This window comes from Agelaius phoeniceus, chromosome 1 (assembly GCF_051311805.1).
Source record: "Agelaius phoeniceus isolate bAgePho1 chromosome 1, bAgePho1.hap1, whole genome shotgun sequence".
Taxonomy (NCBI): domain Eukaryota; kingdom Metazoa; phylum Chordata; class Aves; order Passeriformes; family Icteridae; genus Agelaius; species Agelaius phoeniceus.
This window is the reverse complement of record NC_135265.1, coordinates 71,428,459-71,453,762: the sequence shown is the minus strand read 5'-3', so window position 1 is coordinate 71,453,762 and position 25,304 is coordinate 71,428,459. Positions and strand designations below refer to the sequence as shown.

Here is a 25,304-nt window from a genome sequence, read left to right as displayed (position 1 = left end):
TAAAAGAAGGTCCTCAGTGCAATACCCTGCAAGTCCACACTTTGCCACTCTCACAAAAGTTTGAGGAACAAAATGAAAGCTTTCCATCTAATTTTACCTGAGAGCAGAAACAAACATGAGATCATCTTATATTGTCAAGTATCAGGTCATTAGTTTCGCCTTGGCTGTGAAAAGCTTGCTAACTTGAACCAAGCAAAGGATGTCAGGTCTCAAGAGATTTAGATCCTTTGTGCAATAGGCAGGGAACGTGAGAGATGGAAAGATGCAATGGCAAAGGCATTGATATGTTCAAGTGATGCTTATGACACTACACCTTAGACAAGGTCCTTGTCAATCCAAAAGGGGAATTACAGTCCAAGTCCCCATTTTTTGGGTCTCCCTCTTCCAGGACAAAGCATTAATGCTGCTGTATGTACACTTAAGCAGGTAGTTTAGATCAGTTCCAAGATTAGCCTAAAAAGCATGAAACTATGAAGGGGCAGCAAGTGCCAAGCAGATCAATGAATAGCAAAGATTTTCTGTACATCTCCTTGAGTGATTATTGGGAAAATTCTCCTGGTGGAACTTCTGAAAAGACCAACTGCCTTGGGAAAATCTGCGTCTTTCCACCAAGCAAGAATACTTGCAATCAAACTGTATGAAAAACAGAGTAAATATCTAAATGGCTTTCTTAAAAGAGAGTATTTCCTCTATATTCTGCTCTGACACCTAAGTACAAGGCTCCTGTTTAGGATGGGCACCTGTTTAGAAATGCATGTTGAAGATACACTGACTTGATATTCACATCCTTCACCTCATAATGTGGCACATCCTTCACGATAGCACTGGAAGGGGAAGATGGGATCAGCTTTCTGATAGAGTAGTTGTGCAGCTGACATACAGTTCCACCCTTTGAGAGATTTCTTTGGAAAAATGACAAGTTTCAGCCAAAGAGCACACAAGCCACACATACATCATGACTCATAATGCAGAACTGTGTATCATGGCTGAGAAATTCAGGCCACTTTTCATATTTTTGGTGTCATCCGTGACCTGTGATACTTTTAAAATGCTCACCACCTGAGTCATTCAAAGGAAAACTGCACCCTTGCATGTGTGGAAACAGTATGCATATTCATTCACAGATAAACTGCCCCTTCTCAGATATACAAACCAGTCCTTTATCAGAAGTGCTGTGATTCTTACCAGAGCAGAATTTCTCAGGACAAACATTGCCCTTATTAATTACAGTGCCTAAGCTAAAGCATGTAGAAGTAATACTGAAGTAAGAGGAATTCTGCTGGAACTGTCAAATTTTACCACACCTTTGCCTCTGCAGGTGTGGAACAAAATGCCTCAATAATATTTATACAGGAACCTCACCACACCCTTTGGGAACTCATAAGGTTTTACATAGTGTTAGAGTATGTCAGCAAGGATTGCTTGGCAAGGGAAGGCTTGCAAATTTACTTGTAGGAGGTGCGGAACAGATCACTATCTACTTTGTTTCAAAATAAAGACACGTGTATTATCGACCAAAGCTTTAAAAGGAAAAAGGACACTCAAAGAACTAATATCTCTTTAACTTAAAAATTATATGAGATTTCAGGTTGACACCATCACGCATAAAAATCCTTTACAGCACAGCCCAAAATCTGTTATAATCAGTCTGGGTGATGCATATAGGTTTTTTTTCAGTTGACAATGTTAGGTACAGCTCATGCCATGCTCTCAGTTACACTATGACAGAGTTATCAACCAGGAAAAAGCCCTCCTTAGCACAGAAAATGTTATGTTTCTAGTCATAGAATCATATGCTGAGGTACAATGACTCATGAGGATCATTGAGTCCAACCTGCAAAGGACGCCTCAAGAGCCACACAATGTTCCCTGCGAGTGTTGTCCAAATGCTCTTTGAATTCAGACAGGCTCAGTGCTGTGACCATTTCCCTGGGGATCGTGTTCCAGTGCCCAATCATCCTCTGGTCATGAGAGTGAATAGATCAGTTCTTATCCCTCCACTTCCCCTCCTGAGGATGCTGAAGACCACAATAAGGTCCCCCCTGAGTGTCCTCTTCTCCAGGCTGAACAGAACAAGTGACCTCAGCCATTCCTCATACGGCATTCCCTCAAGGCCCTTCATCATCCTCATGGCCCTTCTTTAGACACTCTCCAATAACTCAATGTCTTTTTTATATTGTGGTGTCCAAAACTGCACACAGTATTCAAGGGGAGGCCATACAAATGCAGAGTAGAGCACTTATCACTCTTACTATTTTCTCAATTCCTGTGCCCCTGTCCTCCTTACAGTTTTTAAATAAATTACACAGAGATTTAAAACAACAACAAAATCACATGTAAAAAGGGATTAAAATATTATCAGATTTCAAAACTCTTTTCTTCCCTATGCTTCTTGTATCTCCTAAAGTCTTTTTAAAGGTTTGGAGGTATTTTAAATCCTTTCATGTTTAAAATCTGGCCAACTCTGGCTGAGTCAAAAACTTGAATAGAGTGCTCTGCTGGGTGTATCAGAAATTCTTCCCTGCCAAGTAAATAAATAGTGCTTGTAATTGTAAAAAACACTTGAGGATGTCAGGGAAACTGAAGAGCTTTCCTTCAAAACCACTTTTTCTTTTGATCTATCTGAACACATTAGTCTGTACAACACATTAGTTGTGAATTAAATCAGATTTCCAAGAGCTATACAGAGTTGATAGTAAAAATAAGCTACCAATGGACATGAAAACCACCCATGGAAAGTTGCATCCTAAAAATACAGTGTGAGAGCAGAAGCTACCACTTTTCTGTGACAGCAAATCTTTTTCTCAAGACCCTTAAGAAACTTCATAGAGCACTTTATAATGTTCTGTTCAGACATCAAACATATCACCTACTCCTGAACCCAGGCATGAACTGAGCCAGACACTGTGTAGTCAAAATGACGTGTGCAAAGTTACCCTGAAACTGGAGGAAAACAAAATGCTTTTATGTAGCTAGCCAGGGTGCTGGTATCCTGCCAATATTTGCCCTAACCAAATGGAAACATGAATGACTGCAGTGAGAGGGAACACAAGTTTACTTCCCACAGGAAGGACACTACTAACACAAATATAAGTCTCCTAGTGTGCTGCTGTGTTGACTTAGTAAGGAGTGGGAGCACCGCCGTTACTGAGTCAGCAGTAGCATCCCACAGTGAGTTGTGTCCTCCAGTGATGCTAATTTAAATGGATATTAGAAAATATTATCAACCCATCACGTTGATAAAGCATATTTTGTCTTCTGAGATGAGTATAATTTTAGTTAGTCAGTATGTTTTTCTCATTTTTATGTCCTAACCACTAAGAGGTGTTCTAAAAAGGTAGCTGTAAAACCTTGTGCAAAAGCACAAACCTCTCATTCAGCCTAACCCAGCATTTCTGTGTAAACAGAACACCTCAGTCACTTCTTGTAAGGCAGCAAGCAGTAGCACTAGTTAGCAAATTAAGTTCATCCCCACTTTATAAGCAGAAAATCCACACCAATTGCTTTAAGGGATAAAGTCTTTTCAAGGTATCTATCACTCTTCAACAACAGGGCTAAATTTGCAAAGATTACTCAAATCATTTATGCTTTGGAAACCATTTAAGGCCAATGTAAACAGATTACAACTTTCCCAGGCGCTATGGGAGCAATTAGTTCTGCAGTGAACACCTCTCCTACACCATGCTGCTCCCTGCAAAACGTAACAGGTACATCAAATTACAACTCACACTGAAACATGCCCCTTTTGCCTAGCTACCATTTCAAAATATCTGAGGGGCAGGAGAACACCATCCAATTAAAGTAATGTGGCTCCTCACAGGTAGGAAAGCAACTTTAGCAAAGCTTTCAATTCCCAAGTTACATTGATACAGAAGTTTTACTATTGTCAAGGGATCCCTCCTATGCCCTGCACCAAATTTTGTAGGTATTTCCATGGTTCATTCCTCATTATGAGATCCTTCATGCAAACCTCTACCCTACAACATAAATCCATGTTAAATGTATGCTCACAGACAGCAGATCAGAAGAAAGCTCTCTGAAGGCATTTTATGCTGAGGAAACAGACTTTGTGAGTGAGTCCTGCTCAGTGTTGGGGAGGTATCCAATTCCTACTCAGGTTTTCAAGGTGGAGGTATCAACAGCGAAGAGAGAAAAAATTAAATAAAGGGCAAGGTAGGATTTTAAAGGGTGTTTCAGTTAGGAGTCAGAGTGGGGACGGACAGATACAGGAAGGACTACAGAAGAATGATTGCAAGGAAAATCAGGGAAGGAGGTATTTTAGTTGCCCAGGAAAGAAGAAAAAGAAGATTTGACAGAATATTAATCTCTGGAATGGAAAATAAGGAATAGATCCCCAACGTGCTACGTGGGCCAAACAGCTTCCAGACTGGGTGGAGAAATAGAAGTCTAATCTAAGACCCACACTAAGTTCAAGGGATGTTGCCCACTGCTAATACAAGTCAGGGTCCGGTGCCTAAGTCTTCCCTATCTCACAGTTACAGAGTTTCCCTGGCTGTACAGTCTTAGAATCCTCCAAAATTAACAAAACCCTTTTTCCAAAAGAGAAACCCACCAGGAATGACAAATACTTTCTCAGAAGGAAGCAGGCAGTAGAAAAACTCACACATAAGAGGTCCCTTTCTTTTTTTTGTCTGTCTGTTTCTCAGAGATAAATTCTGTAATACAAACCATAAAATAAGTAGGTCAGTGACTGCCTTTTTTTAAACTCTCCAAACCACAAAGGAAAGATTGTTCAAAGTAGTGTGGGTTCAAGTTGTTACTAGCCTGTTGCCACAAAAGTGTTTATAGAAATACTTAAGCAGTCACTTTTGTAAAATTCTTCTATGGTATCATTCTTACCAACACTTCACATCCTACTCTGAGGTGATTCAGTTCTTCCACAGGGATGTGGCCTATAGGGCAAATCTCATTGCAGAGTCATGAGTCATAAGAACCTTTGCAGAACCGGCCAGGCGCACTATAAATTCATCCTACCCTTCCTGTCAACTGCAGAAACCTTGGAGACACCCAGAGCAGCAGTCTTTCTTCCCACACAAAACAAGGTACTGTAATGACTTCTAGATACTATTTATTTTACTTATTCTTGTCTGATGTTGCTTTGTTGACAAATAGGAAAAAAGGAAGTGGGTATCTGAACTGGAAACAACTAATGCTTGGGGAAAGTAATTAACTTGGGATTGCATGGGCATAGCCTAGAAGATGAGTCTTAAAAATATACAGGAAGACAACTTATTGTTCAGAGTTCTATAATTTCTAGAGCTCACTGACTAGCATATATATCACAGCACCCTTAGAACCATTGTGTTTACCTAAGTCAGGTAATTTGTTCTTGTACACTTTAGTGCTTAGAAGTACCAGTTTAGCTCCTGGTTTGCAAGCTATTAGGGTCACAAACTATCTTTTATTCTAAGGCCATCCTATACCAACCAAAATAGCTCTTAGTCTCTGACTAGAACCCTCAGCTAAACCTGCAAGGCAAATAACAAATAGTAGCCTTTGTGGTCTGCTGAATATAGAAAGCTTCTATTGCAGAAGAACTGGGAAGCTAAGATCTGGGCTAGTGCTGTAAGACAGGGTTTCAAGACATTTTTAAAAGTCAGAAAGGTGATTCAGGATGCTTAGCATGGAATAGTTGGGGCAGTGCTTGCTCAAGTGTAGGAGTGAAGGAGAGTTTTGTCTTGACCTAAAGGAATAGTTTGACTGCTCCTGTTACCAGAGTATTTGTTCACTACAGAGATGAGCATCAAAAGACTCTTAAACAAATTGAAGCATAAAATTTGTCCTAAGAGACACTTTCTCAGTGGTCTCTAGACTAGGCTTTGCTGAGTAATCAAAAAATCAAAATTTGCTCTCAACTATCACTCCAAGATGCTGTAAAGGGCAGTGCAATAAATTTCCTGGTGAACAAATATGAAACACAGTTAGAGGATGGTTCATCCCTAAAAATGATAGCTGTTGCCATCAGTGAAACAGGACATGCTAAACTTTGCGTGACTTTATAATAGTTAATGCTCCTCACTCTTTATATAAGCAATTTTAGAAAGCTTTTTAATCACAAAAAAGTTCAAACAGTGAAGAGGAGCTTCTAAACAAATAGCAATCACAGTTAGTGGTTCATTAATAGCATCTTTTCTGTCTTTCTGTGCAGCTTCAGGACAATGGATACACTGAATAAAGCAAACACAAGCTTTGCTCTTGACTTTTTCAAACAGCAATTGCAGGAAGATGGTGACAAGAATATATTGTTCTCTCCTTGGAGCATTTCATCTGCCCTGGCTACTGTTTATTTGGGAGCCAAAGGTAACACTGCAGACGAGATGGCAAAGGTGAGTCTGGGCTTCAAAAGTAGCTGTCTGAAAGGGTTGATTTCTTGGAGTAATGACCTCCATGCCAGAACTTTGCTGTGTTGAAACAGAGGAAAAGAGTTTTCTCTATAGTTATTTCAAGTTTTACACTTTGCTAAACATAAATCCACATCTACAAGGTTAGAGAAAAACTATGTTGAGACTACTATCCTTTCTTTGGCGTATGTATTTTACAGGCAAAATTACGTACTGAAATGCCAAGTCACACTTGTTCAAAGCTTATAGCGTCATCAGAGGACAGTGAGAACAGTCCCAATGCTTGGTTGTTAAACACCTAATGCAGGTACCTAGCTTCTGTTGGAGGAAGGGAGGCTTGTGAGTTTGCTTCTGCTGTGGCAGAAGTTGTCCCACCTGCAGTGATCTAACTCCCGATTTATAGGACAATAAAGACCCAGCAGGGTAAAAAAGGAGTGATCTTCTGTTAGGATGAAGGGAAAACAAAACAAAACAAAAGACTCAGCTCTTTTGAAAAGTGTTCCAAGGTTGTTTGCACCCCTATGTAGCTTGGTTAAGGTGAACAAGTCCAGAGAAAGGGATTTAAGGCAGGGAACTGCCTGCACACTTTTCAGACTTTTTGACACATAGCAGAGCTCCATTAAGACTTCTCCTTTGGTAGACTCCATCTGGGGCTAATTGGCTCTTTCCAGGTACTAACAGGTCATCCCAGGGCATAACTCAAAGCAGGCAGATTCCTCAACAAAGGCCAGGTACATAAGAGTTTCGCCCTGCAGCCCTCAGCTTAGTTTGCACAAGCTATTTTGTACACATGGGCATTGAGACCTAGACAAAGATTTCATATTCAGTAAGGACTGGATACAAGAATAAAATCTGAGCTTGACTGTCATCATTACTAGTCCCCTTGATGTCACTGAAAAATTCACTGAAACAGCAAGTTTTCTATTGTTGCATTTCTTACTGCTTTTTCCACTACAGGTACTTCACTTCAACAAAGCTGAAGAAGCCAAAAATGTCACCACAACCATAAGAATGCAGGTGTATGCCAGAACAGAAGAGAGTCTATCAAATCGACGTGCATGTTTCCAGAAGGTATCTCATCCAAACTGATGATCAAGCTAAAGGCATAGCCACATTTTCTCCTGTATTTTCCTTCCACATGTGTTTGCTTATGTTTGCTTTCCTCAGATTCAGTGTACAAAATTAATTGGTGCAGCATTGTGTGATACCTTCACCTAATGCAACGCTTATTGCATGCTTCCCCCTTTTACACAGAATTGCATAATCTAACCTCAAATTTGCAAAATTTAACATTTGATGATCAATAGATCTTCTGATCTTTTTCCTTTAACTCTGAGGACAGATTTCTTTCTCAAACTATTACTATTCAAAAGCTAGCACAGTTCTTACCGCAGAGAGCTAATCCCAAGAAAAGAAATGTTCTTCCACACATTTGATTGCAGCATCAAGACAAAGAAAACCAGAACACTAACTTTTCCAGGCTACCTATTCTTGATATGTTTCAGAAATTTGCCTTCATTTCAGTTGAGAAGTTACCAGTATAAATTTACGTGTTGGGATTTTCCAAAGTAGACCAGTTGCCTGCAATAAATCTAAGACAAATGGGAATAATTTTATTCCTGAGATAAGCCTTTGCCATACTGGCAGGCATTTTGTCTCAATTTGTATGTGATTTAACATAGCAGAACAATACAGAAGAGCAAATGTAATCCCTCTGAGTCAGAAAAGGCTTTTTCCTAGTTTACAATTCAAAGATGGTGATATCAAATTCTTCTCCCTGCTCTTTCCCGTCATCCTTATTCTCTAGGGGGTTGAGCTGTTTCCCTGCAATCTGCCCATAAAACCCCAACTGTTGCTAGTTTTGATGAATGGATCTGCATCCAACAGCCAAATCCCATGGTGGGAAGATTTATTTTAGGGGTTATGTCAACATCTCATTTGCATGGCATGAACAGGAAAGGGATTGCTCCTCATGAATAACACTTGCCCTCACTGTAAGAATTACAGAGTGCTGTGGGTAGCCCTATGGGTAGTGCTATGGGTTCTAACACTTTGGAGATTTAAGGGTCTCTTTGTGCCTCTGATTCTGATAAAATGGATGAGATGAATACAGCACAAGTACAGATTTTAAATTTACTAACTCACAGCTTATTCCTTGAGCTCATTGGAGACTCTGAACCCACATTCATTTAATCCTGTTACTTCAATATAGAGAATTTACTGCAATTACTGAAATATAAAAAAACCCACAAACCATTAAGAGAGACATTAAGAAATTTAGGGGGAAACCTTCCATGTAACACTACTTTCATAAATTAAGGGAGTGATAGAGCCAAGTCTCACACATTGTTTAAGAATTACTCTCTGACTTTTGTTTTCTGGATATCCAAAGTTTCACAATATCTACTTATAAACCCTTAAATATTTTACATAATTCAGGCTCTTAACACTTACATTCCAAGATATCCACACACTGAGTGTCTATGTGTGTCTATACCACACCTGCAACTTCTAATACTTTAAAATTATTCTTTTATTTGATGTCCAGTTTAGAGCACCTCTTCTATTGTAATATAGGTAACCTCTTCTATTGTAATATAGGTAACAGATCACCCAAAGAGAAATACTTTACTTGGATCTGTGTGAAGGAAAAAAACCAGGATTTTTACACAACAGATGAATAATGTCCTTTTTATTTCTTTTTCTCCAAGACAGAGATTGGCAAATCAGATAATATCCATACTGGATTTAAAGCACTCAGCTTTGAAATCAACCAACCCACTAGAAACTACCTACTTAAAAGTGTCAACCAGCTATATGGAGAAAAATCATTGCCTTTCAGCAAGGTAATACTTTTATTTAGATTATGCAGTGTCATTTAATCTTCATGATCAACCTATGGCAACATAAGCTATATATTTTACATATTTTTGCTACATTTGCAAATTATGTTATTATCCTTAACATTAACATTTTCTATGATACTTTTCCTTAGACTTTAGACACTAAAATTTTAGTTTTTTGGAATGTGTATCTAATTTCAGAGTGATTTGTAGATGTAGTTAGATGAGAATGTTTAAATTGAGTGTTTCCACTAAAAAATTTGTTCCTTTGAGAAAGGAACTAAAAACTTTGTTCCTTTGAGAAAACACTGTGCTTGTGCCCATGTAATTTTCATCTCTGGCTGTAATAGTACTCATATTGGCAGGCAGCAAACCTAAGTTAGGTGTCTCTATTGCCCTGCAGGAATACTTATTTTTAGCCAAGAGATATTACGGTGCAGAGCCACAATCAGTCGACTTTGTGGGAGCAGCAGATGCAGTCAGGAGAGACATCAATTCCAGTGTTGAACAACAGACTGAAGGTGAGTTCCATCCTCTCCTCTCCAAATCAAAAAGGAGTCATTTTGGCTTCTCTGTGCCCAAGGGGCCCATGGCAGGTAAACAATTCACCTCAGAAAGGTAAATCAGACTTTTTCTAAATTACTCATCTACCAACAAGCTCTTACTAAAATTAGTGTCCTCCATCTCAGTGTGTGAGGAATATGTCTTATTCTTTGCAAATCAAGGTTACCTCAGTAACTACATATTTGCAAAGAATCTCAAGCTAGATGAGTGCTATGGCAGCACTTAAAATTTCCCTGGTTTATATCCCCAGAAACTGTGCCAGCTCTTAGACTGAAACAGTGAAACTGCACAGATGTGTGAATGTCCCTCTGTTTTCTCTAGGTAAAATCCAGAATCTGCTGCCTCCTGGATCCGTAGATTCACTCACCAGCCTAGTCCTGATAAATGCACTCTACTTCAAAGGAAACTGGGCAACAAAGTTTGAAGCTGCAGCTACCAGGCAAAGGCCTTTCAGAATAAACATGGTATGGCAATATACTGCCCTATTTCCTACAATGCAGGTGGAAAAACTTGAAAAAGATGGGGGGAGAGGAGGGGGAGGGAGAAATCTTGTCACCCTTTAAATCCATGTGGCAGTATAGTTATTTCATTTAAAGCATACAGTGCATTCAGTATATTTATTTCACCACACTTTCAACACTAAAACTGTACACACATACCAGGCCCTGAGGCACTAGCAAATTATCAGAAGTTGACTTCAGAAAAGCTTCCATTCTCCAAAGGTAGGAAAAAATAGAGGAGAACAAAACTGTATGGGTTTGTTCTTTACATGTTCACTTTTAACCATTCAGCAAATCAGAGTGGCATACAGTTTCCTACAATTGGTGTCATCTGAGACATCTCAGATAGCATGCCATGCCTCCCAGTGCCTTGCAGGGATCCTCTGAAGATCCTGTGTTCTGTGTCCTACCCATTAGGATGTCTCAGACACATTGGGCAGTTTGTAGAGTAAACTGTGCTACTTTAACTTAGTCTTTTACTGTTCAGAGTATAAATGTAAAACATTCCATTTGATTTGTTGCAGCATACAACTAAACCAGTGCCCATGATGTACCTGAGGGATAAATTTAACTTAAACTACATAGAATCAGTTCAGGCTGATGTTCTTGAGCTTCCATACGTCAATAATGACCTCAGCATGTTCATCCTGCTACCGAGTGACATCTCCGGCTTACAAAAGGTAAAAAAATTGAGAACATAATTGCTGTGAAAAAGTAAGTGTGTCATTATCTTCTTACTTAATGCATGTGTGAGGTAAAAGACCAGGCTGTAGTCATGGTTCTAGGAAGGAGGATACTGATGAGGCTCAAGGTAAAGCAAATCCAAAATCTGGTCTAGTACTGTGAGCTTGAAGCTCTTGACGCTCAGACTAGATTTCTTAGTCTTGGAAGCCAGCATGTCTGTGCTTACTAAATTTCGTAAGTCCTGGAAACAGGTAACCCAAACCCCGTAAGATTACCTCTTTTCCAGAAGAACAAAAATGAGTACACAAAACCAGCCCTGCTGAGATCCACTGTCCACACCAATTCAGACAGATATGATTTCATTCTGGAAAAAACCTACCAAAAATTGGGCAGCCTCTGTTATGTTCCAGGACGTCCAGAACTAATACGTATGGATACTGCCACCTTCTGTAAAAAGCCTGATTCTGCCTTTGGATAACAAACCCTTAAGAAATTTTAATTTTTAAGGTGTTGTGTAGGGGGCAGGAGAAAGCTCTTTTCAGTGAATTCTAAAATGTGGGGAAGACAGTCCTGGGAACAGAAGAACAGCCAGACTATCATAGCTCTGCTATATTCCCTGACAGTTACTGAGAACATTTCAAATATTGCATTGATATATCATAGAACAACATTCTCCTTTAGAACAACATATCTCCAAACTGCTGTTTCATTACTGTTTTTCTTGTACTCTTACAACCTCTTGAAAAGTTCTCCATTTAAGAGAAGAAGTAGCCTGTAGAGCACACGTTTTTGAACATATTTTAATTTTCTGATTTTTTTTTTTTTACTTACTGCAGCTAGAAAGAGAATTGACTTTTGAAAACTTGTCTGCATGGACAAATCCAGAACTAATGGAAAAAATGAACATGGAAGTTTATCTGCCCAGGTTCACGTTAGAAGAGAAATATGACCTCAAATCTACTTTGAGCAGGATGGGGATACAAGATGCCTTCACAGAAGGTCAAGCTGATTTCACAGCAATGTCCAAGACTGGTGATCTGTTTCTGTCACAAGTTTTCCACAAGTGTTACCTGGAAGTCAATGAAGAAGGCACAGAGGCAGCAGCTGCCAGTGCGTCAACACTGGCATCACGAAGTCTTGGTGCTACTATTATCTTTTTGGCAGATCACCCTTTCCTTTTCTTTATCAGGCACAACAAGACCAAGACTATCCTCTTCTTGGGAAGGTTTTCTTCCCCCTAGAAGCTCGATTACTAAACAGGTTATTGCAACAACAAAAATGAACTAAATACACACCACAAAGAACATCTCAATAGCCCGCGCACTTCTTAATTTTCCTGTATTGTTGACAAATCTCTCAATGTTAGAAGAGAGTACTTATGAAAAATAACCTCAAATTTATGCCTCTGGCTCATTTTCCTGGCCAAAAATCCCCAAAATGCTAGCACTACACACTAAGTAACCAACTGCGCAAAGAAGAACATTACTGTGTCTTTTTAGCACTTTCTGAACCTGAACTTTGACAATTCAGAACAGACTGAGTTGAGCTCGACCAGTAATTTTAAAGTTTTGATACCTAAGAAGACAAAAACCCAAGAAAATCTTGCAGAATGCTGCTGCATCTCCATTGGTTTCAGCTTATGCTGATCCCCAAAGCAGGCTACTCACCCACATTCTTGTCAGTTTTTTACCAACTCTGGTAAAAAACTGCAGCCTGGCAGAACTGGCAATGAAATAAACCTGCAAAATCACCTTTGTTCCTGATAGTGGTGCTTCTTTTTTTGCTCAAAAAGTGGTTAACACATGTACTTTCTAATCTCTATCCCACAGCAACTGGAAAATATTTAACAGCACAATAGAACTAGGAAAATAAAACACATGTGCCTCACAACTTTCTCCTTTGTAAACTTTCACCCTTACAACACTATGCCCAGCCTAGCAGTGTGCTGCTTTGCTCTCATTTTAATTTGCCATTTATTCACTGGTTTGAGACAAGAAAAAATGGGAGAACCAAGTCTACGGCTAATACAAGTAATACTAATGGCCATAAGTGCTTTCTGGAAGATGAATGTGAATCTCCCAGGTCATATTTACTCCTGTCACTGCTCTTTCTCCTAAGAGAGTGCCCTGATCAATCATGCATGTTTGCAGGGAATGCTCCTGACTATATGAATTCACAACAGACAGCAAAGGACCAGGTTTCTTAACTTGCACACACCAACAGCTATCTTACTACAAATACATTTTCCTCAAACAGCAGAACTCCCTTTTCCTGGCAGAGACTGCTGACTGTCCCTGCATCCTTTCTCTTTTCATTCAAGTGGCCAGCTGCTCCCAGGGTCCCTTCTGGCTCTGCTTCCCAAATGGGAAGGAACATAGGAAAAGTGTTACGAAGCACGTGCTTTATCCCTATAGAGCCCCAAGAGAAATGCCTTCTGCCTGTCTCAGCTGTGAAACATGACACTGGATCCTGTGCATTCAGTCCAATTCTGCCATACCCTCCTTCACCTCATGGAAGAGCAGCATGTCCCCATGGATAAGCCTCTAAGCACTTCCTCATATGCCTTGGGAATAAAGACAGAAAAGCACACCTGGAAGGCCAAGGAGAAACAAAACTATGACAACATGGACACAGACTCACTCAGGCCTTTAAAGTCAATGGAAATATGAGTGACCTTTTCTCCCTACTTCACTATTTTAAGCATGGTTGCAAAGATGACACAGTTGATGTCCTTTTGGCAGTGCCATATCATTACTAAGTGGCAGTGGCCACAACATATGAAAAGTGAGTTGTACATTAGGGAACAACTTTTTCCCGGGGTGAAGAGCAGTGCTGGAAATGTTGTGGGATCTTCATCCTTGGAAGGGCTATGGCTAACCTTATCTACTCATGGCCCTGCTCCAAGCAGGAGGTTGATCTCTGGATACCCCTTTCAGTTAGTATCTGTGATTTTTTTTTCTCTCTTGTCAAACCACTCTGCCTTGCAATCTCCCTTTCTCACCCTATATGGCTTCCTTGCATCTTGACTAGCAAAGGCAACTATCTTGCTCACAGATATATCTCTGGGACTTGGGAGTCTCCTGGCTTGGGCTTTCTCACCACCTAACCATTCAGCTGACTTTTCTCCTATCCAGATTTGTGGGGGACGTACTCACCATACTAAAACTAGCACTTGTTTAATTTCTGGCATTTCTTCACTGCCTTGCACAACACTGATTTTTGACATTTTTTAGAATTCTTGACCCACTGTATTCCTGTAATCAGGCTTGCAGTAAAATGCTTAGCAAACAGTACAATTTCCTTCCTTTCCTGCTCCTTCCGCTGCCCTCTAGAGTCTTAGAGTTGTTACCACCTTGTTCTTCTTCCATCACTGTGTCTCTTCTGGGAATTCAAAATGACAGCTCTTGTGCCATGTTTACCTCTCTTGCATCTCTGTCTTTGCTTGAGCCCTCCCAGCAGGGTTGTTTCAATTCTTGCCCTCCTCCTTATTGTGCAGCAACTCAGGGTTTTGCAGTGTTTGTCTCAAATGATTCCCAGCCATGACTGCAATGAGATTTCTTCACCAACCAGTGGGGTTCTCCATCCCTTGCCCTCCTTCACAGCTTTGTCTCTGTCTATGTTCCTAATAATCTTCAGTCTGAAGCTGGACTCCCAGTGTCCAATTCAATCACTAAACTTGGTGTTTTATGCTGAGGTACTGCATTTGAAACACAGGAGTCACAGAACGGAGAATCTGACCCTCAATATCTGCTTAAATCCAGAAACCAAAACAAAGTATTGTGTAACCTTTTTAAAATTCACTTATTTAAAACAACACAGCAGTTATCTCCACAACACCAGAAAACCTTTGGAATCAGCAACTTGCTTTGCTATCCAGTCAGTAGGCTATTTTGGTGCAACAACAGACTTGACAATTCCATTGTCCTTTTGAAATCTCTAAATCTGAAAAGTGACCAGGTCAACAAAAAGGCCAGAACTTTGTAAGATATTTTGGGGATGTAGTAGAAAGGAACTTTGGGTAGGTGGACACAATGTGGATGTAGATAAAAAGGAAAGGGAGGGGCAAGCAGTACTGCGTTCCCTAATATAAAAATTGCTTAACACACAAATGCAGAACCTGACTGAGGACAAGAGCTAAGTCTTCTCTCTCACGGAATTAAAGGTAAATATTTAAATCAATTTAAGGAAATTTTATGGTGTTTTTAAATGCAATCTGTGCCATGTGTGACTGTATGGATAAATGATAATACACCTGTGTTATAATGCATTATTCTTGCCTTGTGTTTTTCTAAATGTCAACCATTAGAGAAAATAATGCTGTAAGCCTATGGAAAACTGCTAATTTGGGGCAGAATTATTCACAAGCAGGAAAGTTTTCTTAGGGCAGCAACTGCATTACAAGTAAAATCTTCATTTTGATAAAAGAATTCTGTACTTCAGGTGAAGGCACAGCACTGCACATTATCAGGCCAGAGACTCAGAGGAGTATTCATTAGCTGAAAACAGAAATACCCATCCTGATGCTCTCTTGGTTGTGTTCTCCAAGGAAAGAAAATCACTCTGGTACAGACATGGTCCTGAGGGCATACTGACTACCAGAAAGAATGCAGTTGTCTGGAAACCAATCACTTCATAAATATCTGCAGACTTCAGAGATTGCCCCACAATTTTTGTTGCTCCATTCCATAGATAAGACAATGAGAATAATATAAGCATTTCTGGTTTTTTAAATGGTAAATTACATGAGGCAGCTATTACTGGGCAGATATCTTAAAGCCTAGAGAACTCATAACCTCAAGGCATCTGGCAGTTTCTGGGGGAAAAAAATTGCTGGAACATTCAGAAGGGGTGGTAGGTACACAGAATGAATAAACTGTGTAAGTCTAAATGGAAACAACAGCTTTGCTGTTCATGAAACTACTCAGAATAGGTTGCTGGCCAGGAAAAGCAAATGAGCCTAAAAACTATGCCTAAATCCTTTTGCAGTATCAGCTGTCAATTCTATACAGATCCAAATGTAGTAGTAGGAAACTGAAATAATGTACTAAAATGTGAACCAATGTACTAAAAATGCATATAATTTCCCCTATGAATGTTGCTTTCATAAATCATTAGTTAAGAACAAAAAAGGAAAGAAATACAGAGGTTATAAATCTGCACATCTTTGGAAATCAAAGGCAGAAAGAATCACAAAGAAAACTGCAGCTGTAGCGGGAAAAAACCTAAAAGAAATTGGTGCTCCTAACAGGTGGCAACCAGTATGTGTGTGGAAGATAAACATACAACTATGCTATTAGTTTTAGTGGCTTAAATGGATTGTTTTGCACATGCAACATTTCTCATTAATGTGTACAAAAATGTATACAAATGTATACAAATATGTACAAAAATTTAAACATTCAAAGAATACAATTCTGTTTGTTGCCTCTTTCCAGGTTGTAAAAATGGAAGTGGTCTCCACATCAGTTGGCAACTTTACTGTTGATCTTTTCAACAAGCTGAATGAGAACAACAAGGGAAAGAACATTTTCTTCTCCCCTTGGAGCATATCAGCTGCTCTGGCTCTGACAGACCTGGGAGCAAAAGGAACTACAGCAACTGAGATGGCAGAGGTAGGTTACTTTTGTACTATTACTGTGGGGAGAACCATTTGGATTTGCACAAACACATTCCTGCTGTTGGGAGAAACAGCTGTGGAATGGAGTTCTGCCTTGCAGCATGTAGATAAGAGCACAGTGTTGGTGGTCTGGGAAGGGTATGGTGCTACTCATTGTTATTCCATGGGATTTATTGTCAGTACAGCTTCAGCAGTAGAAGAAGACCTTTGATTAGTCACCTAAGCAGCAGATAGCACAGTGAGTTATCACAAGGAGAGAAACATGACAACCATTTGATCCCCATTTGACTTTAAGTCTCACAAGGCCCTTCATGCCTATTTCTTATCTTTGAAAATTCTGCTTGCAGGTCCTTCATTTCACTGTGGGAGCAGGAGCTGAAGCTTCTTCTTCTGTGGCCAGACCTTCTCGGGGGAGACCAAAGAGAAGAAAATTGGTATCTATTTGAACTGAAATTCCATTATAAAGAACCTGCAGAATCAAAATGTCCCGATACAGCTTTAGGAGTCCAGCCTTTATTGTCTGCACTCCTCTTTAAAATACAAACCCCAGCCATACTTCACAACAGGATGATGTTCAGTTCCTTTCACTCACTCAGACTCTCAGAAGCTGAAAGGATGAGTGAGTCACTGGGATAGTCTGGAAGGTTTGTTATATGACAATTCAGTTAATCCAGTCACGAACAGAGCTTTGCAAATTTGCAATGATGGTAAACTTGGGAAAATAAAAAGGAAGAGGAACCTAAATCCCTCTCCTATATGCATTGCTTAGCATGTTTTGAAGGCTTGATGCAAAAATTAAATTCTGAATGTTTGCTTTCTTTTTCCAAGGATCCTGAGAACAAACAAACTGCAGATATTCATTCTAGCTTCAAGAAGCTCCTGACTGCCATCAACAAACCCAGAAGCACCTACTCCCTGAAAAGTGCCAACCGCATTTACGTGGAAAAAACCTTCCTATTATTGCCTGTAAGTTAAATCTCAGGGAAGAGGAAGAAAAAGTGCAAAAATATTTCTCTTTTTAATTACTTGCCATTAACAGAACAGTTTGGAAGCTGACCTTGAATACTGCAAATAGGAGCTCTGGACTCCAGTGATAACCTTAACTGGAAAATACCAGTCAGTCTGCTCACAGAATTTAAGGATGCATTGCCCTTGACTGTATTGTAGATCCCTACAATCCTTTACATGAAATGTGCCTTTAGTATTGGAACCCCCAATATATTAAATTGTAAATGAGAATAAATAAGCACATCCACAGGATGCATGCAGCCTTCCTCACTTCTCCAGATAAATCTTGGAACAAAAGATGTGAAACTTCTGTTCTTTGCTTATTTCTTAATTGTTAAACCACAGTCCAGCACAGAGTAACAAGCAAGATCCTGCAGTCCTCTAGGTCCAATAATCTATCAAGTATAAGAGCTAATAACTTCCTTTTGGGACGAAAAATAGCATATTTCTCTAGTACAGAACTTTTTTGCTCACTTTTTTTTTATTTTTCAGACATACATACAGCTCAGTAAGAACTACTACAAAGCAGAGCCACAGAAGGTTAACTTTAAGACAGCACCAGAACAGTCAGGAAAGGAAATCAACACTTGGGTTGAAAAACAAACTGAGGGTAAGCTGGGCTCAACCCCAACATCTTTGCTCTCCCACAAAGTCAGGCTGCCATTTCCCTTGGGCAGGTGCCCTTGCTTCCCCAGGTGCTACTGCAGCAGTCAGGTCATGCCTCCCAAAGTGGATGTGGGCAGTGAGCAGAGATATGGTGGGAGGACAGACAAAGAGCAGCACACTTGAGCAGCTCCAAACACCTGATGTGGACCTCATTGAGTTCCCTGAGGAGATTCCCATTGACTCCACAGTGCTTTGGAGCAGCTAGTCTGCTGGCACAAACATGCCCTGGTGCTGCACCACTGGCAGAGCAGACAGAGGGGAGAAACACTTCTGCCTACCAGAGTGCTCCAGGGCAGGGGGGGATGCCTGCCTTGCTGGACCACCCTGCACTGGGCAGAGGGGCTCCTCCTTCTACCTGGTGTAACCAGTCAGTGAGGCTTTCTGCTTCTAGCTGCTTGCCATGAAGCTGAGACAGCTTTGGAAGAAAGAGTAAAGCCCTGTCAGCCAGGAGGACAGGTCAGGAAACAGCTTTGGAGAGTGTAAAAAATTGCACTGGTTTATCTCAGGGAAGCATTTTAGGGAGCAGGGCATTGTGGCATGGACTTTTTACTAAGAAGCTGAACTGAGAGAAAAACTGATCAAAATGTCCACACTGTGCTATGCTGGAATGAAACCTGATTCTTGTGCTTTCAAAAGGCAAAATCAAGAATTTGCTGGGTCCACGAGATGTGACAAACTCCACCAAGCTGATCCTGATAAATGCCATTTACTTCAAGGCAGAATGGGAAGTGAAATTTAAGGCAGAAGATACACAGCTGCAACCCTTCCGACTGAGCAAGGTAAGTTCCTCCTTCTTACTGTAAACAACCTGGTCACAACATCTATTGCTGAAATCTTTCCATTTCATAAGTTGTTTAGGTAGCCCTGTGGTAACTAGACCCTGTGAAAAGCTGGTTGCAGCAAAATCTGTCAGTTCTCAGCTCACTGAAACATTAGGATGTGCTCAGGTAAATGTTAGTGAGCTCCAGGTAACAGCTACTTCTTCCAAAATCACTACAGACATTTAAAACTTTGCAGTAAAGCAGTGCTAAAATTGACTAAATTGTAAAAACATGATTTTGAGAGTCCAGGCTCCATGGATGGGAACTACATGGCATATCATGGTTGAGTACAGCACCAGGCCTCTGTGCTGTGCAACCAGGCTGGGCACAATCCTTCCCGCTCAAACACAGCTGCAACAGGGTGCCCTGAACTGGTGCATGTCTGTGTGAGGCTAGAAGCAAGGTTAATGGCATGTACCCAGGAGAGATGTTAATGAATTCACAGTTAAAGAACTCTGTGCAACTTCCACAAAATCTGCCTTCTGCTCTCTGGTTAGCACATACACATGGTCTGCTTCCTTGAATGAAGGGATACAGATGTTAATAGAAGTTACACACTCCTGACAATGTGACTGTCTCCCAGGAACTCCTCTCATCATGAGCTCTTTTGCTCTCACACTAGAGTTATCTTTTCTCAAGCAATCAGCTGTTTTTTCCAAGCAATTACCTTTTATTGCCAGAGAGAGGAGATCACTGATAAACTGCACAACACTCATCCTCTTAAACCACAGCTGCTTTTCTGCCAGAGTGTTGTAAGGCCATATCCCACACCTGCTCCATACCCCTAATCCTTGCAGACATTTCTAACTCTCTTGCTCCTTAGGCATTTTTTGGGGAGAAGAGAAAAACATCTCTTCAGCCCCCTACAAAAGCTTTGGGACAGACACCAAGATAAGCAATGTTGTTCAGTCAAGAAAAGCTTTGGAAAATGGATGATAAATCACTGTTTTAAAAGTTTATAAAATTTCCTCTCCCTGCACTGAGACATCATCACCCTTCCATTCAATGATTTCTTACTTATAAAAAAATACTTTCCAGAACAAGACCAAGCCTGTAAAGATGATGTACATGAGAAATACATTTCCAGTTCTCATCATGGAAACAATGAATTTCAAAATGATTGAGTTGCCATATGTGAAACGTGAACTCAGTATGTTCATCCTCCTTCCTGATGACATCAAAGACAACACCACGGGTCTCGAACAGGTACAACCATTTTGTATTACTGCTCAATCATTTAAAGAAAAGAAGGGCAGGCTGACAATAATATATCCCTTTCTGAGGACACGCCATCATGCTGTTTGACCTCATCCACTAGCTGAATTAATTTTCTTTAATGCTTCTTTAATCCCAAGTAAGTTCTTCCACGCTGAGGGCCCTTAGTTTGGCAGGAACTGAAGACAGGCAACACTTTGCATAATCAGATGCTCAGCTCTTCAACAGCCCCCTTGACTGACACCCAATTTTACATGATCTGTAAGGGTTGAATCTCCCTTCCTTGCATGTTCAGGAGAGACACCACCACATACGAAGTCATAGGTTCTTCCTGAGATTACACCTTTTCTTGATGGCCTAGAAGTTTATTTCCATATTGTTCTCGCTCTTTTTCCCCTCCCACCATTTGCCTGCTCGATAAAAAACTAGAATATTGGTGAGACTGCATTTGCTACAATAATGAGATCTGCTACTGTAGTTACTATAATTACAAGATTGTTAAATTCTTGGAGTCTATACCATTCATTGCTTTCCTACATTTGTTTTGAGCTGAACCCTGGTGGCATAGTGCCCAGGATACAGAGTGGCAGTGAAAGACTAGAAGCACTTTGTTTCAAAGCTGTCAAGGAAATATATGCAATAATTTTAACACCTGTTTTTATAGAACTGGACCAAACTATGTGCCACACAGCAATTTTAGTCACATCAGGACTGAATTTAAAGAGAGGAAAGAACGACCATGGGGGATGGCAGCTGTTGAATGCCCTTCTTATCTCTCTTTTGCTATGAATTTGGAAAGGGCACTGCTCAAAACTTTGCAGCCTTAAGACTCAAATACTTGTGGCACACCTTGTCTCTGATCATTAATAAAACCAATTTCTTTCATGCTTTCAGCTAAATGTTACATTTACTATTTAAAATGTTTGATTCATTACATTGCCATAAAATTGATTAATTCATAGTTAATGAATTGTTTTTCCCTGCAAAATCCAAATTCCTTCTCTTTCTTAAATGATAGCTGGAAAGAGAACTGACATATGAGAAGCTGTCCGAATGGACTGACTCCAAGAAGATGACTGAGACTCTTGTGGACCTGTACCTACCTAAATTCAAAATGGAAGAGAGATATGACCTCAGTGATAATCTGGTCAGGATGGGAATGCGCAGTGCCTTCAGCAGCAATGCTGATTTCAGTGGAATGACAGAGGAGAGAGTGATGATCTCCAAGGTTTTCCACAAGTCTTTTGTTGCAGTTGATGAGAAGGGCACTGAGGCAGCTGCTGCTACTGCTGTCATTATAGAACTAACAAGTGCACATGTTAGCCATGTTCTGAAATTTAGGGTTGACCACCCTTTCTACTTTTTCATCAGACACAACAAGTCCAAGAGCATCCTTTTTTTTGGTAGATTCTGCTCTCCTCTTGAATGAATAATTACTTGCTCTCAGACAGCAACCAAGGTTCACTGTTCAATGGAAAAAATGTGAACTGCGGTGCTAAAATCTCAACCTTAAGCCATGTAGCCACCTGTACTGAAGTGCCTGTTCTTTTCCTTCCACCCAACCACCCTCAAAGAAGGCAGCAAACAGAAACTATCCTGAGCCACCAAAGAACAGCCCTCTACTGCTTCTTTCTCTTGTCCTAACGAGACAGTCCTAAACAGAAAAGAAAGCACAGAATTTTGCTCCCTTTTATCAAATCTGCTCTTCTGGCTTTGTTGTTTAAAAGTAAGGTGGAGTCATAAAAGCTCTCTGCACACAGGCCATCATCTAGCCCTATGTCAAATGCTGACTACAAGGGAAACGCAGTTCATTCTTTTGACTCTCACAGAGAGGAAAAAGAACCCTGAAGAGAAAAAAACCAAACTTGTAGAAATCTGTATGCTCTCTTTTTCTCTCCTTCCCTCACTGGGAAACCTGCATTTGTACTGCAATGCTTCATAACCTTAATTTCAAATTTCAATGACTGTTGGAATTTAAAAAAATTTAATACAAATCCAGAATAATCTCAGAATGCCCCTTACCATCCCTTGTCTCACCACATGTATATAGGCATATCACATTCATTCTCTCCTGCTCTTTCAGCTTCCTGAAAAAGTAAGACTGTGAAAGAAAATTGTCCAACCCTTAATATTAAATTGCTGACTTCTAATCACATTGCATTTTTTCCTCATTTTTCTAATTTTTTTAGTTTAAGGTTGTTGAGATTTCCAACCAGCAAAAATGCTAAGAAAACTATTAGCAACATGCCTTCTTGCCACATTTTTTATTGATATGTAATCTAAACCTGTTAGAATTTAAATCTGTTTCCTCTTTTTAATTTTGCCTAGTTATACCTGTTTCCTGTTTAATACCTGCAAAGCTTCCTTGCCACCTGTAATAATGACCAATGTTTGATTTGTATCTTATGAGTGCATCTTAGCAAAGATATTTGTCGTATTGACAGAAACACCAGTGAAATTTTGATTTTGATTGATGCTTTACTTATTATTTTACCATGAGCTGCATTTAATGAAATAAATAAACTTGAACTTGTGTTTGTGTTGTTCAAGACACTGAGTTACTTGGTTCTCTTACAGCATCCTGCAATCTGCACAGCTGGAGCATGTTTCCATTCTTGTCATTCCAAATCAACCACCACACCATCCCAACTGACAAAGCTGAGAAACTTTAACACACTTGTGTCTTATTTTCACCAGGTTTCAAATAGGCCTCCAAACACTGTTATTCTGTGTGTCATCCAAGCATTTACAAACATACCTTTCACAACACACTAGAAATAAGGAGTCTGACCAGAGGCTATAGACCAGAACAGCACCTTCCAAATATCCCTTTTGACCTTGTTCAAGAGTGAACAAGCAATGTGAAAAACAAAATGAACCTTCCACACATCCCTCTTACCCATGTGCAATAATGAACAAGTCATGCTGTACTGGCAGCGTCAGTTCCCTCTGACAGCTTGGGAGGGCAGCAGTTGTGCTATCCCTGTGGCATCAGGAATAGCATAAAGTTTTGAGGCCATTGTGGTAGTCCAAATATGTGTCAGAGAACATTATGTAAGAAAACAGGATCTGAATGCACAAGGGAGGTACTGGGAAAGCATTTACTCTCAACAAAATTCCACCTATAATTACAACTTGTTCCACCTCCCCAGAAGGTATTCTATTTGGAACTACATCTCCCTTCAACAAACAATTTCCACATCATCTTCCCTGTACAAAGTGCTGCTTCTAAAATTAGCACCCTCCCTTGCCTGTAAGCCACAGCTCAGGATTTAGTTGTCTGTCCTTCAGGGCTGACCCCAGTGCAGCCCAGATGTGTGCTATTGACTTGGCTTTACTGAGAAGTTTGTTTTTTAGGTGTGGAAGAACACATAAGTGAAGGCTGTGAAAAATAAAAGGAGGGAAAACAGAACCTCTGTGGCTCTCTCTCACTACAGCACAGTGACTGCCAGCTGGCGAGAGATGCAAAAGGTCAAACAGGCTGGGTTGGCTACCAAGCCACTCCCAGTCTCAGCTTTCCTTGAAGAGTACACATTCCAGTGTATGGCTTGGAGTACAAGTGAAATATGTGAAAGAGAAGAAAAGGAACCCATCTAGTACTGCAGAGCTCTTCTACTGCAAGCAGCACTGAGCTGCTTCATTTGTGCTTCCCTGCATTACTGTCATGGTAACCAGCATCTGGGTCTCAGGTCAGGGTAACCCTTGAGGAAACAGAGAATTGTCAGGGTAGAAGTGACTATTTGAGATCATCTGGTCCCACCCACTATGCAAACAGGCTAAATTGATGCTGGTTGCACAGGGCCATATGCACTGGATTTTGAATACCTGTCTCCACCAATGAAGGATACACAAGCTCTCTTGGCAACCTGTGCCAGTGTTTGACCATCCTCATAAGTGACCATCTTCGTCCTCTCTTATGTTCAGATTGAACTTCATGTTATCAGTCTGTGCCATTGCCTCTTATCACCTGTCATGGTTTGACACTTGCCAAACACCAGATACCCACAAAAGTCGCTCACTCACCCTCCTCTGCCACAGCTGGGCAGAGGAGAAAAAAAATTGACAAAAGGTTCATGAATTGAGATAAGGACTCAATTCATGAACCTCAATTTCATGAAGGGAGAAAACACTCCAAAGGCAGTGGAGGTACAAAGTGAATTAGAGGAACAAAGTGAATTTATTACAAACCAAATCAGAGGAGGATGATAGGAAATAAAACAAGCCCTTAAACACCTTTTCCTCCCCCATTCCCTCTTTCCTTCCCATCAACAGTGCAGAGAGACAGGGCATGGGGGTTTGGTCAGTTCATCACCTGAGGTTTTCTTCTGCAGCACAGGGAGACAAGTCCTTCCCCTGTGAGACCATGGGGTCCTTCCCATGAGAGACAGTTCTCCATGAACTTCTCCTGCATGGGTCCATTCTCAGAAGCAGAAGTCCTCCCAAAACTGCTGTGGTGTGGATCATTCTTTCATGAGGTGCAGTCCTCCAAGGCCAGGCTGCTCCAGCCTGGGAGCAAGGGCCCCCTCTCTCCACCCAGTCTCCCACTGGATCACAGCCTCCTCCAGACATCCACTCACTCCAGCATGAGCACCTCCCCCACAGGCTGTGGGTGGATTTTTGCATCCCCTCTGGATCCCCATGGGCTGCAGGGGCACAGCTGTTTCACCATGACCTCACCATGGCCTGCAGAAGAATCTCAGCTTCTGCACCTGGAGCACCCCCTTCCGCTCCTTCTCCACTGACCTTGGTGTCTCCATGTTGTTTCCCTCACATGTTCTCACCTCCTCCTTTTCTCTGGTTAGAAAAACACTGTGTGTTTTTATTTTCTTCTTATATTTGTTATCATAGAGGTGTTACCAACCTTTCTCAGCTTTGGCCAGCAGCATGCCCCTCTTCAGAGCATCAGGGAATCCTCTGTTGGGCATGGTAGAAGCTGCTGGCAGCTTCTCACTGGAACCACCTCTGTGGCCTCCTTGCTACCAAAAACCAGGCTGTGCAAAACTCATGGGAACCTCTGAGAAGAG

General features: G+C 40.7%; 2 protein-coding genes across 2 annotated transcripts; both read left to right on the top strand.

Annotated features, from left to right (window-relative positions):
- The first annotated feature begins 4,853 nt into the window (after positions 1–4,853).
- LOC129134722 (serpin B10-like) lies at positions 4,854–12,703 on the top strand. The gene is made up of 8 exons (XM_054654388.2): positions 4,854–5,063; positions 6,170–6,347; positions 7,320–7,433; positions 9,074–9,208; positions 9,609–9,726; positions 10,091–10,233; positions 10,794–10,949; positions 11,790–12,703. The coding sequence occupies exons 2-8, from the start codon at positions 6,180–6,182 to the stop codon at positions 12,192–12,194; spliced, it is 1,239 nt and encodes a 412-aa protein (XP_054510363.1). The 5' UTR covers positions 4,854–5,063; positions 6,170–6,179; the 3' UTR covers positions 12,195–12,703.
- Positions 12,704–13,975: 1,272 nt separating this feature from the next.
- On the top strand, positions 13,976–22,829 carry LOC129134726 (heterochromatin-associated protein MENT-like). The gene is made up of 8 exons (XM_054654390.2): positions 13,976–15,115; positions 16,389–16,565; positions 16,918–17,004; positions 17,399–17,536; positions 18,071–18,188; positions 18,881–19,023; positions 20,104–20,271; positions 21,299–22,829. The coding sequence occupies exons 2-8, from the start codon at positions 16,398–16,400 to the stop codon at positions 21,707–21,709; spliced, it is 1,233 nt and encodes a 410-aa protein (XP_054510365.2). The 5' UTR covers positions 13,976–15,115; positions 16,389–16,397; the 3' UTR covers positions 21,710–22,829.
- The last annotated feature ends 2,475 nt before the right edge of the window (positions 22,830–25,304 follow it).

What these genes read in the sequence shown, in the direction of transcription:
- LOC129134722 (XM_054654388.2), top strand. Translation starts at nt 6,180, where the DNA reads ATGGATACACTGAATAAAGCAAACACAAGCTTTGCTCTTGACTTTTTC. An exon ending in CTGCAGACGAGATGGCAAAG is followed by an intron (nt 6,348 to 7,319) that starts GTGAGTCTGGGC and finishes TTTCCACTACAG; the next exon opens with GTACTTCACTTCAACAAAGC. An exon ending in AATCATTGCCTTTCAGCAAG is followed by an intron (nt 9,209 to 9,608) that starts GTAATACTTTTA and finishes ATTGCCCTGCAG; the next exon opens with GAATACTTATTTTTAGCCAA.
- LOC129134726 (XM_054654390.2), top strand. Translation starts at nt 16,398, where the DNA reads ATGGAAGTGGTCTCCACATCAGTTGGCAACTTTACTGTTGATCTTTTC. An exon ending in GACCAAAGAGAAGAAAATTG is followed by an intron (nt 17,005 to 17,398) that starts GTATCTATTTGA and finishes TCTTTTTCCAAG; the next exon opens with GATCCTGAGAACAAACAAAC. An exon ending in AACCCTTCCGACTGAGCAAG is followed by an intron (nt 19,024 to 20,103) that starts GTAAGTTCCTCC and finishes AATACTTTCCAG; the next exon opens with AACAAGACCAAGCCTGTAAA.